Source organism: Doryrhamphus excisus, chromosome 13 (assembly GCF_030265055.1).
Source record: "Doryrhamphus excisus isolate RoL2022-K1 chromosome 13, RoL_Dexc_1.0, whole genome shotgun sequence".
Classification (NCBI taxonomy): domain Eukaryota; kingdom Metazoa; phylum Chordata; class Actinopteri; order Syngnathiformes; family Syngnathidae; genus Doryrhamphus; species Doryrhamphus excisus.
Genome location: NC_080478.1, coordinates 11,962,201 through 11,981,462, shown reverse-complemented (window position 1 = coordinate 11,981,462; position 19,262 = coordinate 11,962,201). Strand labels below are relative to the sequence as shown.

The following is a 19,262-nucleotide window of genomic DNA, read 5'->3' as shown; positions in this document are numbered from 1 at the left end:
ATCTCTGTGTGGAGTTTGCATGTTCTCCCCGTGCATGTGTGGGTGGGTTTTCTCCGGGTACTCCGGTTTTCTCCCACATTCCAAAAACTTCCAAATTGTCCATAGGTATGAATGTGAGTGTGAATGGTTGTTTGTCTATATGTGCCCTGTGATTGGCTGGCGACCAGTCCAGGGTGTACCCCGCCTCTCACCCAAACACAGCTGGAATAGGATCCAGCATACCCGCGACCCTAAGCGATAAGCGGTATAGAAAATGAATATATGGATGTTGCTAGTGCTCATATTTTTACACTTGTATGACAGTAAAAGTAATATACTGTGATTAGTAAGTACAGTATGAGTACGTGCTTTGAGGCCATGCCAGAAAAGAAACACTGTTTCATAACTATGAATTATTTTACCTGTTCTGAACAATTGTGTACTCCAAGTTGAACTGATGCTGCTATTAAGGTTAAGTAAAAAAAAAAAAGTACTCAAATCACAAATGTCTAAGCATTTGCACAATAAGACTTGTCAGAATGACTCGGCATTTGTTTTTTTGTCTTTTTGTTTTGTAATGTTGAATATTATTGGTGCGTTGCTGGCTTTAATTAATGGTATGAACCTGGCTTAAACCGCTTGACTTCGAATGTTCTTTCTCACAAACACATCTGTCATCACAATTTCAAACTTCAGGCAGAGTGCCAGCAGAGAACAGGCACAAGAAAGTCACAAAGGTCAAGAACCGGCATGAGCGTCACTGTTCATCCGCGGCAAGCGCTTGTGTCATTTGATTGACAGGCCTCCAGATCTAACCTTCACTAAAGTGTGTCGAGGGCAGCAGCAGTGGGGCTGAAGGGGAGGGGTGGGCATGCATGTCAGCCCTGTTGAGCTTCATGTGATCCATCTTTTAGCATCACTCACATGGTCGTCTTGGAGACGGAGATCCTGGTAGCGAGATAGGGAGTTACCACCTCGCCAAGCGCAATGTCTTGGCTTGTTTGTTAGCAGGGTGATGCAAAAACTAGACACCTGATTTTCTCTACCGAGCTGTGATTTCTACTTCCTCTCCTGGCTCTGCCTCGTTCATCGATTACTTACAAGAGGACCAATCGCATTGATTCAGTAAAATGTTCTATTCTGCTGTATTAATGGAATTTTTATGACTTTGTGCTCTATTTCTAGTTTTACTTTTTGATTATTTATTTTATGCATGGTCACCATTGTCATTAATTATTTACAAGAAGGATGATCACATTCATTAGATGACACATTCTATTCTGCTTTTATGACAATGTGGACTATTTCCAGTCAGACTTGGAATCATTCTGATTGTGTATTTTGTGCAAGGTCTCATTAATTAAGCAATCTCATTGAATTATAACTGATTAACATGTTTTTATAACGCACACAAATGTATCCCAGGAGAGCAAACTTGCTGTGGGTTTGACTTTTGGATCATTATGAGTCTTTGTATTTTATATTTCTATGATGAAGTGTGTCAGTTATCATTACGAATCTGCAAGGACCGGTTGCATTCTTGTTATTCTATGACTCCGCTACCTATCTGCGTGTGCATGGAATTGTGCCAGGACCTAGACAACCTCTTTCAATCATGCCAAAAGAGAGGAAGCGTGCGCTCACACTAGCCAAACGTACCATGTTTTAGATGTTAAGAGGGTCCAGTCACGATACGACTGGCCTTAATTAAACGTGGATGAAAAGCTGGATCAAACTGCAGATAGAAGAATTCATGTACTTTTTCAGTCCATTTTCTATGTCACTTATCCTCACGAGGGTCGCGGCGATATGCGGGAGCTGACTTTGAGTGAGAGGGGGGCTACACCTTGGACTGGTCGCCAACCAATCACAGAGCACATATAGACAAACAACCATTCACACTCACATTCACATGTGTGGTCAACATATAACGTTAGGTTAATTTATTCATTAATTAATTTTCTACCGCTTACCCTCACGAGGGTCACGGGGGTGCTGGAGCCTATCCCAGCTGTCTTCTGGCGAGAGGTGAGGTACACCCTGGACTGGTCACCAGCCAATCACAGGGCACATATAGACAAACAACCATTCACACTCACATTCATACCTATGGACAATTTGGAGTCGCCAATTAACCTAGCATGTTTTTGGAATGTGGGAGGAAACCGAACGCTAGAGAACATGCAAACTCCACACAGAGATGCCCGAGGATGGAATTGAACTCGAGTCCCCTAGCTAATTGTTCATTTAAATTGCCCGTATGGATGTATGTGAATGGTTGTATGGCTATGTGATTGACGATACCACCTCTCAACCAAACTGAGATAGACTGTGTCATTGTAGTAGAAAATGAATAAATAGAATCCTGCTAAAATAACACTACTACTGCTGAACTGTCGGTATTTTGTACCATTAAAGTTCCACATCATTAAATGCACTGGATTCCATGAATGACTGCTAGTGTGTTTGTTTTTATTCTCTTGACGCAGTCACCTTTGTAATTTGTAACTGTTGTAGTTGTACAAGCTAAACAGTTAGTGTAGCTGGCATTGATTTATTTACATTTGATTACATTGGTCATTAAATTCAATTACAGTGTGTGAGCATGTATTGTATCGCTTTAACAATTGCACATTTAAATGCATGCTGATTGCACAATATTGATAAACAAGTATTGATAACACATTATCTACATATAGTAGGAGACTGTTTATTCTTTCTGTATTTTTTCATTTTCGCTTGTCCTATACTGTCTGGTAATATGGCTGCCGTAGTAATGTAATTCCCTGCAATGGCTCAATAATAGTGTCAATTCACGAGTGGCATCACTTTTGCTACGCAGTGGCCCGGCCCAGCTACCAGACAGGAGACGTAAACACAACATGGGTCCCAACATGGAAATCCAACAAGCCTGTGAAATGTTTCAGCCGTGATCTCACTCTTTCCAGCATCTCTCCAGTCCAGGAGTCACACCCGTAGTGTGGACCAGGAAGAGAGTGGATCCTTTTTAATTGTATCACATGCCTTGTATTAAAATTAAGTAGGGTCGTCTATTAGAGCTGTTGTGTACATGGTTGCCCCCCGTATCTCGAACCCTTGTCATCGCAAGTCATACCCCCCACAAACCTGTTCTGACAGCGTCATTAGCAAGGCCCTGATATGGTTACTCTGAGGTGGGGGGGGGGGGGGGGGTTGACATGAGTACCTCCCAGACCAGAGAGTGCAATGAAGTCTTTTGAGAGTGATGAGTAATGATGCGAACTTGTGAGAACCAGTGTGTAGGGGAGAGAAAAAGGGGATGGGGGGGAGGGGGGGTTGTGGTTTTACACGAACAGGTCGCAACATGCCATTGTGCCTTTTCCCATCAGTTCGACCCTTTGGCACCCCATCCCATCATAGCCACCAACACCCCCCTCCCCTTCCAGGGTGGAGACAGCACATTCCATCTCTATCAATGGTTGAGACATGCATCATGGTCCAACACTGTTGACAACTATGGCTACAGCTGCTTAAGTGTAATTAACAAGGCACTTAGGCACTTATAGTATTCTTTATTCATTATTTATTTTTAAGCAAGGTTGCAACACATCTCCAATTCATATTAGACAGTCTAAATATCACAGGGCAGCATTTTATTAGAATAAGTGGACGCTGAAATGTGTCGACAAGGTGTAATATTAATAGACCGTCAAAGGGTCATGTGCCATAGCACCCCCTGCCGGTGACGGCTTTCTGAGTCGACAAAATCCATCTCCTTTAGGTATTTTACTATTGGTGATTTATTCATAGTTATATAAATTGTCCAAATACTGTTAAGTTACTGAAAATAGTTATTCATAAATTGTAAATGCCACTGGTATTATATACACGACTGTAGTATATGTGTGTACTGTGAAAAGTACAGTATTATCCAAGACAGATAACATTAAAGCACACATTGTTCCATCATGTCTTCTCCTCAGGGTGCAGGAGACAGCTTCATTGGAGCGCTGGCATTTTACATGGCTCATTATCCCACCATGCAACTGGAGGAGGCGGCCCGGAGAGCAGGTCAAGTGGCAGGAGTGAGCGTGCAGGCCATGGGCACGCAGACGTCTTTTCCACATAAACAGGATTTAGCGGCTGAGCTTTTTTGAGAGCAGAAATACAAATATGGATTAACCGGAAGTTAGATTGGCTTTTTTTAATTCAATATGCTGCTTTTGAGCCATCTCATCAACTATTGAAGGACCATGAATGATGTACATATATAGAGCATACAGAACAATAACTTCAATGCACAATGAAGCTGAAGAATTCATTCTAATGTTTTTATTTGGAATAGTTTCAGATTGTGACATGGTGACATGAACAGGCACAAAACTCACTTTGTCATTTATGTTTTTTGAATGGTTCTAAAATATAGAAATAACAAAATACATGACTGTGATGGCATGCCAAATGAATAAATACTTTATATCAACATGGAAGTTTGTTTTGTGGTATTAATTTCTGGAAATCATCCTGCCATGGGTATAAACAAATATGTCTGTTGGAAAGATTACAGGTTAACTGTCCATATATTCCGGTCCATTTTTAGATGGATCTGATTTTCCTCTTCTCAAAGAACAGGACGTGCTTGTTCACTGCAACAAGAGAAAGCAGATTATAAACATTGAGAAAAGACATTGAAGGTCCAAACATACGAACAGTCCATCTAATTTAGTTTATTTTAACAGCGACAGACAGACTATATCAATTTAAAAAATCCAGAAAAAGAGCATGAAATGAATGTAATCAATGGGAAACCCTTGGTGGCAAGCACAAACGTCAAAGATGAGCCCATAACCACTTCTTACTGGTTGGTAGGGGATCAAATCAATCAGGTCACATGTTGTGCTAGGACCTAGCAGCTCTGATGTTCATACTTTGGCTGTGCCTCCTTTTGTTACACTTTATCCAATGTATTTTACCCACATGGCTTATTTGCACTAATTAAGAACTTTTTGTTGCTTTTCGCTAATAAACAATGTTAATTGTATCTTAGTTCAATCTCTGTTTTGGGGTTGCTAATCGGAAATGTCTCACTTTATTAAAGTAAGCTTACCATAAAAATGATTGATTTTGTCTTGTTAAGGGGTTCAAATGACAGCTAGCAGTGGATGAAATATTGTACTTAACCCGTGATTGTTACATGACATACGTCAAATATTCCCAAACAAAATGTAGTGTGCTAGGTACAATACATTGGTTATTTTTATATTGTGATATTTCTACTGCCTCAAGATTTCATGGAAAGTTGCTAAATATTTTCAAAGGGCACCAGCATCCACGGAGGACACGCAGTGGAGTGAGAAAGTGGAGCAGAGAGACGGCACTGACGCATTTTTCTTATATAAATCGACACTACGACCCTATGCATAGAAAGGGGTGTCCAAACTTTATCCACTGAGAGCCACATACTGAAGAATGAAAGGACACATATAGTATGCATGTCCATAACGCATCTTGGCTTTGTGATGTAGATGAAAAAGTAGTATGAATAAATCACATTTTTTTTCTGTCATATTTAAACTCTGCTACTAAAATTGTTATTTTTCTTCATAATATTAGCAGTTTCATATTTTTCTTATAACAAATTTTTAATGTTTTTGTATTCTGCTGTTTTTTTCCATTTTCTCCTGGTTAATTTTATTGATGTAAATATAAAACTTTATTCCCATATTATAATTACTTTTTCACGAACCTAATTTTCCAAAATAAATCCAATTTAGTTTCTCATAATAGTAGCTTTACTACCTCCTCATTAAAACTATTTACTATACTGCCCATATGGCAATTTTATGTAATGCATACAGTACTGTCACATTCTGTACGTTCTTTCGCGTTCCAGTACTTCGTGACAGCCCATTGTTTGGCCACTCCTTCATGGTGATTTTCAACAAGCACTGTAGTCTACAACATTTATTCTTTACTGTAATAGTACACGCAATGTAGGTGTAAATTGCTTTTAATGATTGGCCGGCATTGCCAAATTTGGACGGAGGACTGGGAATATGTCTGACACTTGGGGCTTCAAAATAAAAGGTCAAGTAGAGCAGCATTTGATTTATTTCAGCATGTACAGTAAACTTATTTTGGAATTCCTGAGATCATTGACAGTGTTGCCCCTACCATTATTAGGAGCATACTGGTTACGAAATAATCTTCAAGATCACATGTTCTTCCTCCTCCTAACATAAAATGCATTTGTACTGCTAATCCAATTTGTTTTTTAATGGCTGGTTGCCTTGAATTTAAGATTTACTGATCTTAATACTTTCAGTGCAGCTGTTATTGAAACCAAAACTAACCATTACTGGCACACTTACTTGTGACTCGAGCAAAGAGACTACAGCAAACCGTAATTTATCACAGTTAATTGGTTCTAGACCCGACCATCTGTGAATTTCTGCAAAGTAGGATTCCTTATTTATAAATTGAATATTTTCATAGTTACAGCACAGAAACAACCTTCTAATATACATTTAACACTATTAAAGGTCACCTCGGGTTAGCCAATATGGTTGACAAAATAAGACTAAATAAGCCATTTAAAACATAAATAAGACTCATGCCCATGTGTGTTGCTATATATGGGTTCCTAAGGGAACAGAGTGAGTGGTGGACAGGAAGTGATGTCAGGGATAGGAGTTGAGTCTCATCTTGCCAGGCTAAAACAGTAGCTTGTGTTTTTGTGAGGGAGATATGTGAGTCAATTCACACGTAACCCTAACAAATGTGCCCTCCTGTTAACAAATACTTGATTTGACAAATTACTTCGCTCCTGTCTCATTAAAAATATATAATACATACATGATTGCATCATCTTAAGCTGCCTTGCTGGCGATGCTAACAATATGTGACATACAATCGCATCTTACCTAATGGATCGTTTTTGCGCAGTACCAGTTTCTCTCTAAGACGATTCCTCTTGGTGTTGAAACAGTAGCCTGTCCCGGCAGCGCTCACCATCTGCACCAGGATGGTCCTCGCAGAGTACACAACATAAGCATTACATTCTCTCTTTGGGTGTAAAAATGTAGAGTTAAGCATTACTTACTTGGATTTTGCCTTGGCCACTGTAAAGAAAGAAGAGACCGTCAGATGGTACCAAGCGTGTTCATGTTTCATACCTTTTTAGGGGGGAGCGACAATTCGCGTCCTCCTTATAATGTTCAATAACCATGCAATGAGAACGTATCGAAGACAAAACAAGCACGTTCTGTTTTTTCCTGTTTCGCTGAATAGAACAGATTAGCATATATGCTATCTTGGAAACGAACTCGCTGATAAAAAGCGTTGCTAGATTACGTTTCACACATCCTTGTTATATATCATTGTATATGGGCACCTTATATAAGTATTGAATACTCACAGTTGACTGAAGTAAGGAACATATTTCCAAAAAATCAGCAAGGTTTATTAAATACGTGGTAAAAAAAAAAAAGCATTACTCTAGTTTCCAAACTCGTAAGTCACATTGAGACATACACTTCCGGGTCAACGATGACGTGAGCTTTACTTCCGTTTCCGTTCGGCAACGCGTTTTTCACCAGAGTTCGAATGAACAATTTGAAACAAATACACATTATATATGATGGATTTAAAACCAAGATATTATTCGATTCAATTTGACAACTTTGAATTAAGGAAGAAAAGTTACAACAAGAAAGTAAAACACTGAAATATATTAATTATACCAACCTGGTTACAAAGTGACGTCTTCAATGGTGCAAATGAAATGTCGAAATAATACAACCTAATGATAGAAACATTGTCTCTTTTGCATTACAAAAATTAGCCTGTAGGAAAATAACATCTTTTTTAAAAGTCTTACCATATAAATGTAGTGTCTTTGAAGTTGTATTTCACAAATATTCATATTTGAAAATTTCATGGCACAATGAAAACCAGGACATTTGAGCTACAAAAATAGTAGATCAAATATTTCCCACATTTGGCAGTTACATACAAGAACATTGCTGATGAAGGTGGGAGAATGTAGTGTATAGCCAAAGCAATGAACAAAAGAAAGTCATTTATTATTTTTACGGATGGTAACTCAAGATTGTGTCTCTTCATGCTGAAGGGATGTGTGGATTGTAAGCTTCAGACCAATAATATTAGAATGTTTTTTTTTTTTCTTTTCTTGTCCTTTCACAGTCAGATGTTGTTGGTTGCCATAACAGCAGATGAGCATCTGCTGGGAATTCCTGATCGAGATGGAGTTGATTCAGCTGTTTTGTTGGTATGATGTTATTTTTTTTTTTATTTATTTATTTTTTAAATCAAACAGACCATCTTAAAATGGCCCAAATCAGAACTTAACTTAGTGCTGCAGCTCACAACATTGACTGATTGATCTCAGCAAATAGGTAACTTAAAATGACTGCATGGCCATCAGGTTTCTGATTGAGTTGGATTTACATTTTTGCTGAGATAACATAAATAACTTCTGCATTTGTAATGGGTATCCAACCAAAATTCTAATACGTTGGCATCTCTCACTTGTGTTGCTGTCCCCTTTCCATTCGCTCATTATCTCACTTCTCTTCTCTCTATAACTGTGCAGATGTCTTCTCTCCGTATTGCTCATTTGTCTCACTGTCCACTCCGAGTATCTCTCACTCGTCTTGCTGTCCTCTTTCAGTATCTCGCACTTATCTCCCTGTCCTCTGTATCGCTCACTTGTGTCCCTGTCCTCTCACTTATCTCGCTGTCCTCCCACTGCATCTCTCACTCCTTTCATTATCTCTCTCAGTATCTCTCCCTCGTGTCGTTGCATTCTCTGTATCTCTCTTGTTTCTCTATTCTTTCCCAGTAACGGTCGCTCATTTATTTGTGTGACTTACTTGCTTTTGTCCACTTTCGTCTGTTGCAATGTTGTAATGTTGCAATTGCACTATTTCTTCTCTCATACAGTATAGAGACGTGCATAACATACACAACAAGATGAGGCCAGGTAGTGTCACACACTAAAAGAAACTCTGGACCCATTACACCAGCATATGGTCTGACAATGGCTCTTAGAATCGCATCCCAGTATTCTAACAGCAGTCAGAATACCTCCAGCGAGCACACTCTTGTTTAAAAAAAAGAGCAGATAGTGGTCCTGCTGTTGAGTTGCACTGGCCTTCCTGGTATTTCTTCCATGCTTTTGACAATAGTGTAGACACAGCAAACCTTCTGGCTGAGTTTCATGAATTAAACACTCACGTTCTGAGTAAATGCAAGAGACTGTTCTGAATCAACCAACCTTAGAGATAAAACAGTGCTGTCTGACATTCACTGTGGGACCCAAAAAAAGAGGGGTTTAATTTTCCCCTCACAGCTTATCTTCATTAAGAAAATGAGGGTTGCGTCATGGTTCCACTTGTGCATTACTTTGCATACAAACAGTAAATAGTCAGACTCATCTAATGGAGCTAAAATGAGCCGTGTTTGTGCACCCAGTGGGAAGGGCTGCTGGCTGAAATGAGCATGGATGTTATTGGACAGGCTGAGCTCTGTAACCAGGCAGCTGTCAGGATGTGTGGAGGAGCTTGCGTCACTCTGAGTTAATTTTGAGAAAGAGGCTGAGACCACTTGCTTCAGCTCCATTCCTCCTCCCTACTCATTCAGCACTCCGGACATTAGCTACACTTTTCTTGTCCTACTTCATAGCACTTTCAACCTTTCTTCCACACTTTTTGACAGCCTGTGGTACTCGTTTGCCATGTGACCCAAAGATGTATGTGATGTTTTTAAAACATGAGGTTGTGTGGACACCCTTCTTTTCATAAATGGACAGAGGGAAATATGTGGTTTTACAAATACGTTGCTACGTGTGGACAAGGTCTAAAAAAGAAAGCGTATAAGTATTCATTTCATTATGCATTTACTGTTTAATCCTCACAAGAGGGTTGCCACCGGGGCGCACCTCAATCAGGCGTGTGTGAACCACTGTGGAATCCTGGCGCCAGCATTTGCTTGTAACTGGGGTCAATTAGTGATAGTGCTACGAAAACACAGCATGAACACTCATTTGTTAGCACTGCCCCCTCCCTGTGAAATATGTAAATCGGGGATGTCCAAAGTGCGGACCCCGGGCAATTTGTGTACCACATTCTTATAGGCCTGTGAACCACACATTGTAGAAATAAAATATAAAGTAAAAAAAAAAGCATAAAGAAAAAACAAAGTTGTAGAAGAGTTGATACTGCCTTACAGATCACTTACACATACACAGTACACATATAGGTGAATAATAAACAAATACAGTAACTTCTGATTCATAGTCTTAAAATGACAAGGACTGGAAAGCTTCTAATCAATTCTTACACTAATGCCATCTTTTAGTGTTTGTGTGTGTGTGTGTGTATTAATTCTACACTTGCATGTTGATAACAGTATTATTTTAATTCCGCTGGACTACTTTATGAAGGCACAAATACTTCTGGACCTAACATAACTGTAGCTGCAACAACAATGCCTTGCTGTTCTTTTGACTTATAATAACCCATTAATAGTAGGTGATTTGGTGACTCATATAGTCTCAGGCACTCTGTCATAGGCAACAAGCAGCATGCACTTCTTCATAATTTCCAAGCTTTTGTCAGAACCTAACTATGTATTTCTTCTATGGCTGGGACCAATGACTTATAATGGGATTTTTTGCCCCCTTTTAGGTTATGTAATGTTTACTGTTCTAAACAGCATGTTTTTTTATGTTTGTACCCAGAGTATGATATGATCAAAAGGGAGAGATATTTTGATGGTGCAGATTTGAACACAAAAGGTTTTACAAATTAAGGGCCAGTGATCTCACATTATTCTTTTATTTGTGGGAAAACCTGCCATTTTTCTTTTATTTTATAATCTCCATTATTTATTTGTAGAAAATATATCTCATTGGTAAAGCTTGAGTTGCACAGCAAATAGCTTGAGGCAAACTTGAACTTGCTTCAGGAATTGTTATTTATATTCCGCGAATCAGCTTGGTCTTTACCCCATTACTCACACATCACAAACCAACAGGAGATTATCAGACCAAATACCTGACTCACTCACGGTGAAACCAAAACAACAGTAACTGGGGGTGCTGTGATCAGGGTTTCATGCTGCCGATTCTGATACCGGTCATTACCCGCAGGGTTATAAATGTGTTTGTGATACTTGTATGGTCTGTTGGTACATTATGGTAAATTGTGCAGTTAAACTGTATGTTCCACATGTGTTACTTTATTTAGTTGCACTGTGAGTGAGTGATCTCCTGTTGGCCTGTGTTGACTATGACTATGGGTGAAAATGTCAAACAAATTAATTGCAAATAAACAGCACTTCCTCCAGCAAATTAATATTATTGCAGAGTAGAACCACAGACACAGCTCAGGCTTGATTAGAGTGTCAAAAATAGACTACAAATAGATTTTTATACATTCAATATGTATACATTAAGCATTAGCAGTGTCACAAGATCTTGATTAAAATATTACATTTTGTTTAGAGAAAAGATGCCTTGTGTGCTAATAACAATACACATATCATGGAAGTTTCAGGCAGAGGCAGGACTGGAACCACACATCAAATGCTTTACACACAATATAAACCTTGCAATCCTACCTGCACTTGGCAGTTAATTCGAAGGTGGTAAGTGTCACGTTCGGCAGGTAGGTCGTTGCGTTGCGACCCCAAGATGTAGAGAGCGGCACCAAAATGCAGATAAAGAGTATTTCTTTTAAAAATGATTGCAAATAAGCAGAAAAAAACGGCAAGAGGCCAAACAAAGCAAACAAATAACAATGAAACCAACAAAGGAAGGAGCACACACCTGAACTAAATAGAAGGGAATGAAATTAGAAACAGGTGTGGGAGATAGGAAAATGGAAAAAAGGCAAGACAGGAAGTGAATACAAAAATAAAAGGATCCAAGGAGAAACTAAACTAAAAAGGGAACATGAACACACGTGACAGTAATTCTACATTTGATCAAACTTATTTTTTTCGTTTTTTTTCAGATCAAATCACGATCACTGCACATGAATTATAATTACAAAACATGTGACGGTAGATTCGAAATCACACATTTTAGGTCTACAGTGTGTGACTGAGATTTGACAGTTCATGTTCAGTTCGCAATGAGATTTAATCTCATTCTCCTTTTTGTGTATGTAAATCCATCATTTGCATTCAAACACATATTTGACTGCATTGTCTGCATTCTCTGTACCATTTATAAAATATGCATTTACAAATCATGTGACCAGGATGTTATGTAATCCTCATTTACATTCATAAAACCAGTAATAGCCGTCAAGTGTGAATTGTCCTTCTTACATGCGTAAATGTGAGCAAATGTGTCATGCATGATGTCATGCGGTGATGTGCATCACGTTGCTACGGTTACACCAGAGCTTTTCATGGTGACGCGCTCACACTGAACTTCTGTAGAGGCAACAGGTCTGTGAAGTGGACCCTGTTGGGCTTGAAACCGTTGAACACAATCAACAGTACATCAAAAATGATAAAAGTCTGTTAGTTCTTTTGTATAACATTTGTTATATAGTAGCCATATATAGGCTCACATTAACACATGTCAGCTGTATTTAGGTATCTTAGCTACTCCTAGTCACCTGGTATGATGACTATACAATGACCAGCTACGATGCACAGTTGTCCATGCTGACCACGGCAATGTTACAAAACAGGCAGCTAATGTGTCCTCCTCCCATCTGTCTCTATTTCTCTGTGTTCCATGACGCAAACCCTGAGTGGGAGTGGATAAACCTTCTGCTCCCTGAGAGGACTGAGTGGGCTGCTGCCATCCGCTGTGCATGCACCAGAAATGGAGGCAGAGATGGAGGACCAAGGAGGAAAGAGGAGGAAAAGCAGGAGGGGTTGCATGCATCTATGGGGAGACATTTGAACAAGAGTGGAGTGGAGTGGACTGGGGTGGAATGAGGAGAGACAAGTGAGTGAGATTATAGGATAGCAGGGGTATAGATGAGAAAGGAAAGGAAAGGAAACATAAGCGGCAGTGAGAAAAGTGCCATATGAGGGCATAGTGAAAGAAGAACGGAAGCAGGCTGATGACGCCTTAAAAGAATCCCCATTGGCTGTATCATCTTGAGCGTCAGAAATAACATAATTATTTCAATTGTGGATCATTTTTATGTTCCTTACATCACAATGCTAGATGGTTACATGTTGTAAATCATATAAAGGACATGTTAAAGTTTTAAGATTAAAAATAGGGATTGGTTCTGGTTCTACAAAGTAAATATTAGGTACATTTGTTCCTCTTTAATTCAAAGATTATCAACCTAACCTGAAAATAGTGTGAACCAAAACTCAGGATAAAGTGTCCTCTATGATCTTCTCCTGTTGTAGCCTGTTGTAGGTTCCAAAGAACTTGTTGATAACTAGTTGATAACCACAGTGCAGAGAAGAGACTTAAAGTTCCAAGTCAAACTGCTGATGATCAAGTTCATAACCATGGAACGGTTGATAACTATTGAGCAGTTGCTGAATGGAAAAGAAATCCTTAAGTTTCAAGTCAAACCGCTGAAGATATGTGGTCCAGTAAAATGGAGGATTCATTTTCAGGGCTTGCTCACCTTATTCAGGAGAACAAGTTCCAGGGGTAGTTTGGTCAACTGTATAGGGACTATTGGGAATTAATTACAGCAAGTGAAAATTAGAAAACTGAACTCAAAAGTTGAAATAGAAAAGAAACCATAATACTTAAAGACAACTTGGAAAAAGATGTAGAATAAATCTATGCATCGCTCATGGACACCTATGGGAAAGCTACAGTATATGAAATGAAATATAGCCATATATATCTGTAATTAGAAGGGCCAAAAAGGCCTGCAACATAATGAAACGGCTATCTACTGGAGTTCTCTGCAATCATCTCGGCCTTTTCAAGTGCAGTCCAAGAGAACTTGATGGCGATGCATAGTGGCCTCATGGTTATCATGTTAGCTTCACGGTCAGGAGATGGAATCTCTGTTGAAACATCTCTGTGGAGTTTGCATGTTTTCCATGGGGTTATTTTTTCGGATCTAAATTGTCCATAGATTTGTAGTGGTTTGTGTGCCTTGTGATTGGTGACTAGCCCAGGATGTAGTCCGCATTTTTGCTCGAAATCAACTGGGATAGGCGTAGAGCCGGCATGAGAGGCAGGGGGCACTATACTGTATACAGCAATCTCTCATTTATCACGAATAATGGGTTCCAGGCCTGACTGTCGTAACTGAATTACCAGGAAGTAGGATTCCTTATTTCTAAATAAAATATTTTCTTTGTGGGCGGCACGGCGGTCGAGTGGTTAGCGTACAGACCTCACAGCTAGGAGACCAGGGTTCAATTCCACCCTCGGCCATCTCTGTGTGGAGTTTGCATGTTCTCCCCGTGCATGCGTGGGTTTTCTCCGGGTACTCCGGTTTCCTCCCACATTCCAAAAACATGCTAGGTTAATTGGCGACTCCAAATTGTCCATAGGTATGAATGTGAGTGTGAATGGTTGTTTGTCTATATGTGCCCTGTGATTGGCTGGCGACCAGTCCGGGGTGTACCCCGCCTCTCGCCCGAAGACAGCTGGGATAGGCTCGAGCACCCCCCGCGACCCTTGTGAGGAAAAAGCGGTAGAAAATGAATGAATGAATGAATGAATGAATATTTTCATTGTTAAAGCATAGAAAACCTGTTTATGACCTTATTAATAGTTTTTAACATTATTAGTCCTCTCTACACATGAAATTACACCCTTATTGTCACATTTACACTCATATTACCCAATATAGTAGGTACCTGAGAAAACACTGTGTGTTTTGGGTTGATTGTAGTCCGGTCATGTGGACAGGAAGTGACGTTTGTGTTCAGAGTTTCCGTTTTAGCTGGATTATGGCTGCAACAATATTCCATGTTGTTCAAATTATCATTATTATGAATATTATTACGCGTGTTGTGAAATAATTCAAACCTACATTAAAAGTCGATGAAGTCTAGCGCACCTACTGACACCTAGTGACCAGTGTAGAATACTATACATCACAATTTGAATACATCTTCTTAATACCCTTATGTTTGTATTTCAGTTCATTTAGACATTTTTATGCTTAAAAATGCTTTATTTTGGCAAAAAAATATAGAATTAATTAATAATCAGTCTCGTTCAACCACAAAACAACATCATTTAGTAATATATTTTTGAAAAACTATGATAGTGAAGTGTATGTAAATCACTGATGAACATCGGGGGGCGTTGGCTCTGGTGATGAAAGTCGCATGACAGTTCTATGAGTTGTCAGTTATTAGCTGAACTGAGAATTAACTGCCCTTTGTTATATTTGTGTGCCTATAAATATTATATGTACAGCAACAGAAGTGATCTCCTCCTACGGTGCATATGGGACAAAAACATCTCACTCCCACCTATAGTGTGCCTTGCTATTGACCTCGGTAAGCCAGCTAATCACAACAGAAACTGTGTGGTATTGTATTGCACTGGGAAAAAAATACTCCTGTTCCTTTTTGTGACAAGATTCATAGGAAGCATTGCGATCAATATTAATATAAAGTAACAACATGGAGCCTCACTGTAACCCCCGCCCCGTCCATCGGTGGCTATTTTGCAATTTGGCTAAATCCAGCTCTGAGGTAACAAGTGACACCTTCTGTTTCTATGCTTCCGGTCGCTAGGCAACCTCAGCAATTATGCCAGTGCCAGGAGAGGAAAAAGAGGAAGTAGCACCCCGTGGCCCCCCTGCCGCCATTCATCTTGGAAAAGCTGGTCAGGCTTTGTCCCTCAACTAAGTGCAGCCTTTCCATATCGAGCCAGTGACGTGGTTCACTACAGCTTGCCATGCTTCCTATTGCTTTCATTAAATTAGCTCCATCTCCTGTGTCCTGGCCAATAGATTGGAGAAGGAAGCCTATGGTGAAACCACTGGTTGAGTCAAAACATTCCCACAACACACTGCTGCCCTCTGTTGTTCTATTTTGCCATCAACACTCTGTCTTGTATTTTACTACAGTAAAACATGTAAAATAGGATCTCAAATCAGTGCTGCATTTAAATTCAAACCTCAATTTAACTGACTGTCATCCTAAAACATATTATCAGGAATGGTATACTGATTACTATTGATGTCATAAATGTAAAGCAAAAATACCAACTGATTGTAATGGAATTTTAATGGAAACTATTTAAAACAGGGTCATTAATGAGATTACAGAACTGCTGACATCAGTAATTTATCATTTCAGACTGGTATATTTGTTGCAAAAGTTGTAAAATTTTTCAAAAATTGCAACAACCATCAATTCATAAACTACCAACTAGTTTCCTTATTACCACAATTTTCCAAAATCATTGACAAGCTATTCAACAACAGGTTGGAAAAATATATAAATAAGAATTATTTGCCCATGGACAACCAATGCGGATACGGAGCTAACATTTCAACATTCATGGGACTAAATAACAGAGGAAATTACCAATGCAATAATAGATCGCAGAAAGTGCACAGCTGCAATATTTATGGATTTCACAAAAGCTTTTGATAAAATTAATCACAATATCTTAATTTAAAAAAACTACAAAGTTAGGAGTAATTCTGAACAAGGTAAAAATCTAGTGAGGCGTACCCCAGGGGTTAATCCTGGGACCACAATTGTTAAAAATTAATTACACCTGTAGATCTGTAGAGTCACAAAGTACATAAAGCTAGTATTCTTTGCAGACGATAATAAACAGCTGCAGTATTTATGTAAAAAAGCTTTTGATAAAATGAATCAAAATATCTTAATTTAAAAAAAAACTAGAACGGTATGAAGTAGTTTTTAACTGGGTAAAAAGCCTGTGAGGCGTACCCCAGGGGTCAATACTGGGACCAAAATTGTAGAGTCACAAAAGAGACCTAAAGCTAATATAATTTGCAGACGACAATACTGCATTTTGTTCTCGAGAAAGCATACAATAGCTAATAAAATAAGCCACAGATGGACCGACTACACTACAAAGATGGGTTGGTAAAATTCTGGTTTGCCAAATTCAAACTCAATGAAAAACAACAGTCCATAGATTGAGTGTGAGAACTATTTTTCAGTGAAAGATTAACGAGTAGATTCTTTGCAGAGAGAACATTCAAATAAATTGATTGCATTTTGGTGAAACTCCTCATGTCAAATTTTGAAAGGCATTATTTGATTGGGGACTCCAGAATGAGATGGATTGTGTAAGTCAGTATCATTCTTTCAAACAGTGAACAGAAAATTGAAGCCTTGGAGACTAAAAGTAGCCTCTCCACCACAGATGGCCCCCACACTTCCCGCCAGTGGGTCAGTGGGTGATGGAAGAGTGGAGGGGAGTGGAAGCAAGAGGAGAAGTGCCGCCATCCAGGGAAGAGTGTGGGCGACACGGGCACTGAGAATGAGAAAGACAAGGACTTCCAAGGCCAAGTGGGCCAAAGCTTGCGGTATACATACATCGCTAAAAATGGCCATAATGATGCGTAATAATTTGGCTTGTTATTTGTCATCTGTTAAACAACAAATGAGGAGAACTGTTGACGTCATCAGATAAAGTCAGTTGCCCCCTCATTCTCTCTGATTGTGCAATCACCTGGGTGGAATCACACATGGTTTCCTGTGTAAAAATACTCCATATTTGGTAACAGTACTGCCTGGACTCATTGAATCTATTTTGAGTGGTACAGCTTCTTTTACAACTCAGATCGTGTGCTATAATTATAGATTTTTTCACTTGCATTCCTATTTTCAACTACACCGGTTACATTTTTGAGACATCCCATGCCCATCTATGGGAAAGTGTCTCTAAACTTTTGACTGGTAGTGTATAACCTTTAATGAACTTTATTCACTTATAACACATATGTATAATTGAGGCTGTCAATGAGGCTAAGTAATTATTTTCAGGGTCAGAGACCCAAAAAATGAAGGAGGCCGGATGTTTAGTAATAGAAGATGCACTTGTGCCTCTTGTATTGCAAAGAATAGGCACAAGTGCACGCAATACTGAACAAACACACCTCACACCTTAATTATCTGCCACAAACGGAAACATGTATAACCTGTTCAACGCCAACGCCACAAGATCTGCAGTGTTAAGGAGCCGCCAATAGAGAGCAGTCAAGACCACTGGTCATTAGAGGCCGGCGATACTGTACATTTGTACATTGCCACTCGTATTGTTGATACTGATAGTTATATTTTATTCATTCATTCATTTTCTACCGCTTATCCTCACAAGGGTCGCGGGGGTGCTGGAGCCTATCCCAGCTGTCTTTGGGTGAGAGGCGGGGTACACCCTGGACTGGTCGCCAGCCAATCACAGGGCACAACCATTCACATTCATACCTATGGACAATTTGGAGTCGCCAATTAACCTAGCATGTTTTTGGAATTTGGGAGGAAACCAGAGTCCCCGGAGAAAACCCACACATGCACAGGGAGAACATGCAAACTCCACACAAAGATGGCTGAGGGTGGAATTGAACTCGGTCTCCCAGTTGTGAGGCCCATGCACTAACCACTCAAAAATTAGATTTTTGAATTTAATATAAATACAACAATACAGTCTCTTTTTCAAGACAATGATTGCTGTTTTGTGGTGACTACACGGCCTACTGGTAAAAAAAAATAAAGACATGTAGTATTCTAGTCATACTATGCATCAGTAATTAGATCGCATTACCTTCCACACTACATGGTGAATGGCTGCTGAGCCGACATGCCATGGCTGAGCGAAAAAAGGTGCAGTGTTATGCACTGATATCTATATTAATGATCTGGGTGACACTTAGTAACTACTAAAGTAACTACTAAAGTAACTACTAAAGTAACTACTAAAGTAACTACTTTCCCTGGTAACTAATTACCAGTTACGGCGTTACCAATTCAAGTATTTTGGGGGAAAATAACTACTATTACTATTTTTTAATATGCTCTTTGCCTTGGTTGACTAAATGTTGGGAAACACTGCAGTAATCCAATCATTCCTTTCTTCAAATGGAACACAAATGTTGCCCTCATGTGGCCAAAAGTGTTTACGTCATCCCTGGAAATGAGCAGCCTATCCTATTATTGACTTGAAAAGCAAAAAAAACAAACACATTTCCAGTTCAAATGTATATTTTATGACTAATTAAGACTCAAATAAGATAGGGGAAGTTAAGTTTGGCAGCCTTACACCACATTGACAGGCTATATTCAGCAGTAATTGGATTTGCTATTAGCTAGACACTGGACTCAAATCA

General features: G+C 39.3%; 3 protein-coding genes across 10 annotated transcripts in view; 1 reads left to right on the top strand and 2 right to left on the bottom strand.

Annotated features, from left to right (window-relative positions):
- rbks (ribokinase) overlaps nt 1–4,437 on the top strand; it is a 29,242-nt gene extending 24,805 nt beyond the window's left edge. For all 8 annotated transcript variants that reach the window (XM_058089948.1, XM_058089949.1, XM_058089950.1 and 5 more), the window contains one exon: nt 3,942–4,437. In XM_058089948.1, the coding sequence (XP_057945931.1) occupies nt 3,942–4,115 (174 nt within the window). In that variant the 3' untranslated portion in view covers nt 4,116–4,437. The remainder of the gene's footprint in view (nt 1–3,941) is intronic.
- The window catches only part of babam2 (BRISC and BRCA1 A complex member 2), a 98,431-nt gene extending 86,612 nt beyond the window's left edge, over nt 1–11,819 (bottom strand). Inside the window, exon 1 of the mRNA XM_058089944.1 lies at nt 11,602–11,819. The gene's annotated coding sequence lies outside the window, so the exon portion shown is untranslated. The remainder of the gene's footprint in view (nt 1–11,601) is intronic.
- mrpl33 (mitochondrial ribosomal protein L33) lies at nt 4,266–7,512 on the bottom strand. Its single transcript, XM_058089956.1, has 4 exons — nt 7,376–7,512; nt 7,061–7,079; nt 6,882–6,988; nt 4,266–4,604 (listed from the first exon to the last, which is right to left on the bottom strand). Exons 1-4 carry the CDS (start codon nt 7,395–7,397, stop codon nt 4,555–4,557), a joined length of 198 nt encoding a protein of 65 aa, XP_057945939.1. The 5' UTR covers nt 7,398–7,512; the 3' UTR covers nt 4,266–4,554.
- Nucleotides 11,820–19,262: the final 7,443 nt, after the last annotated feature.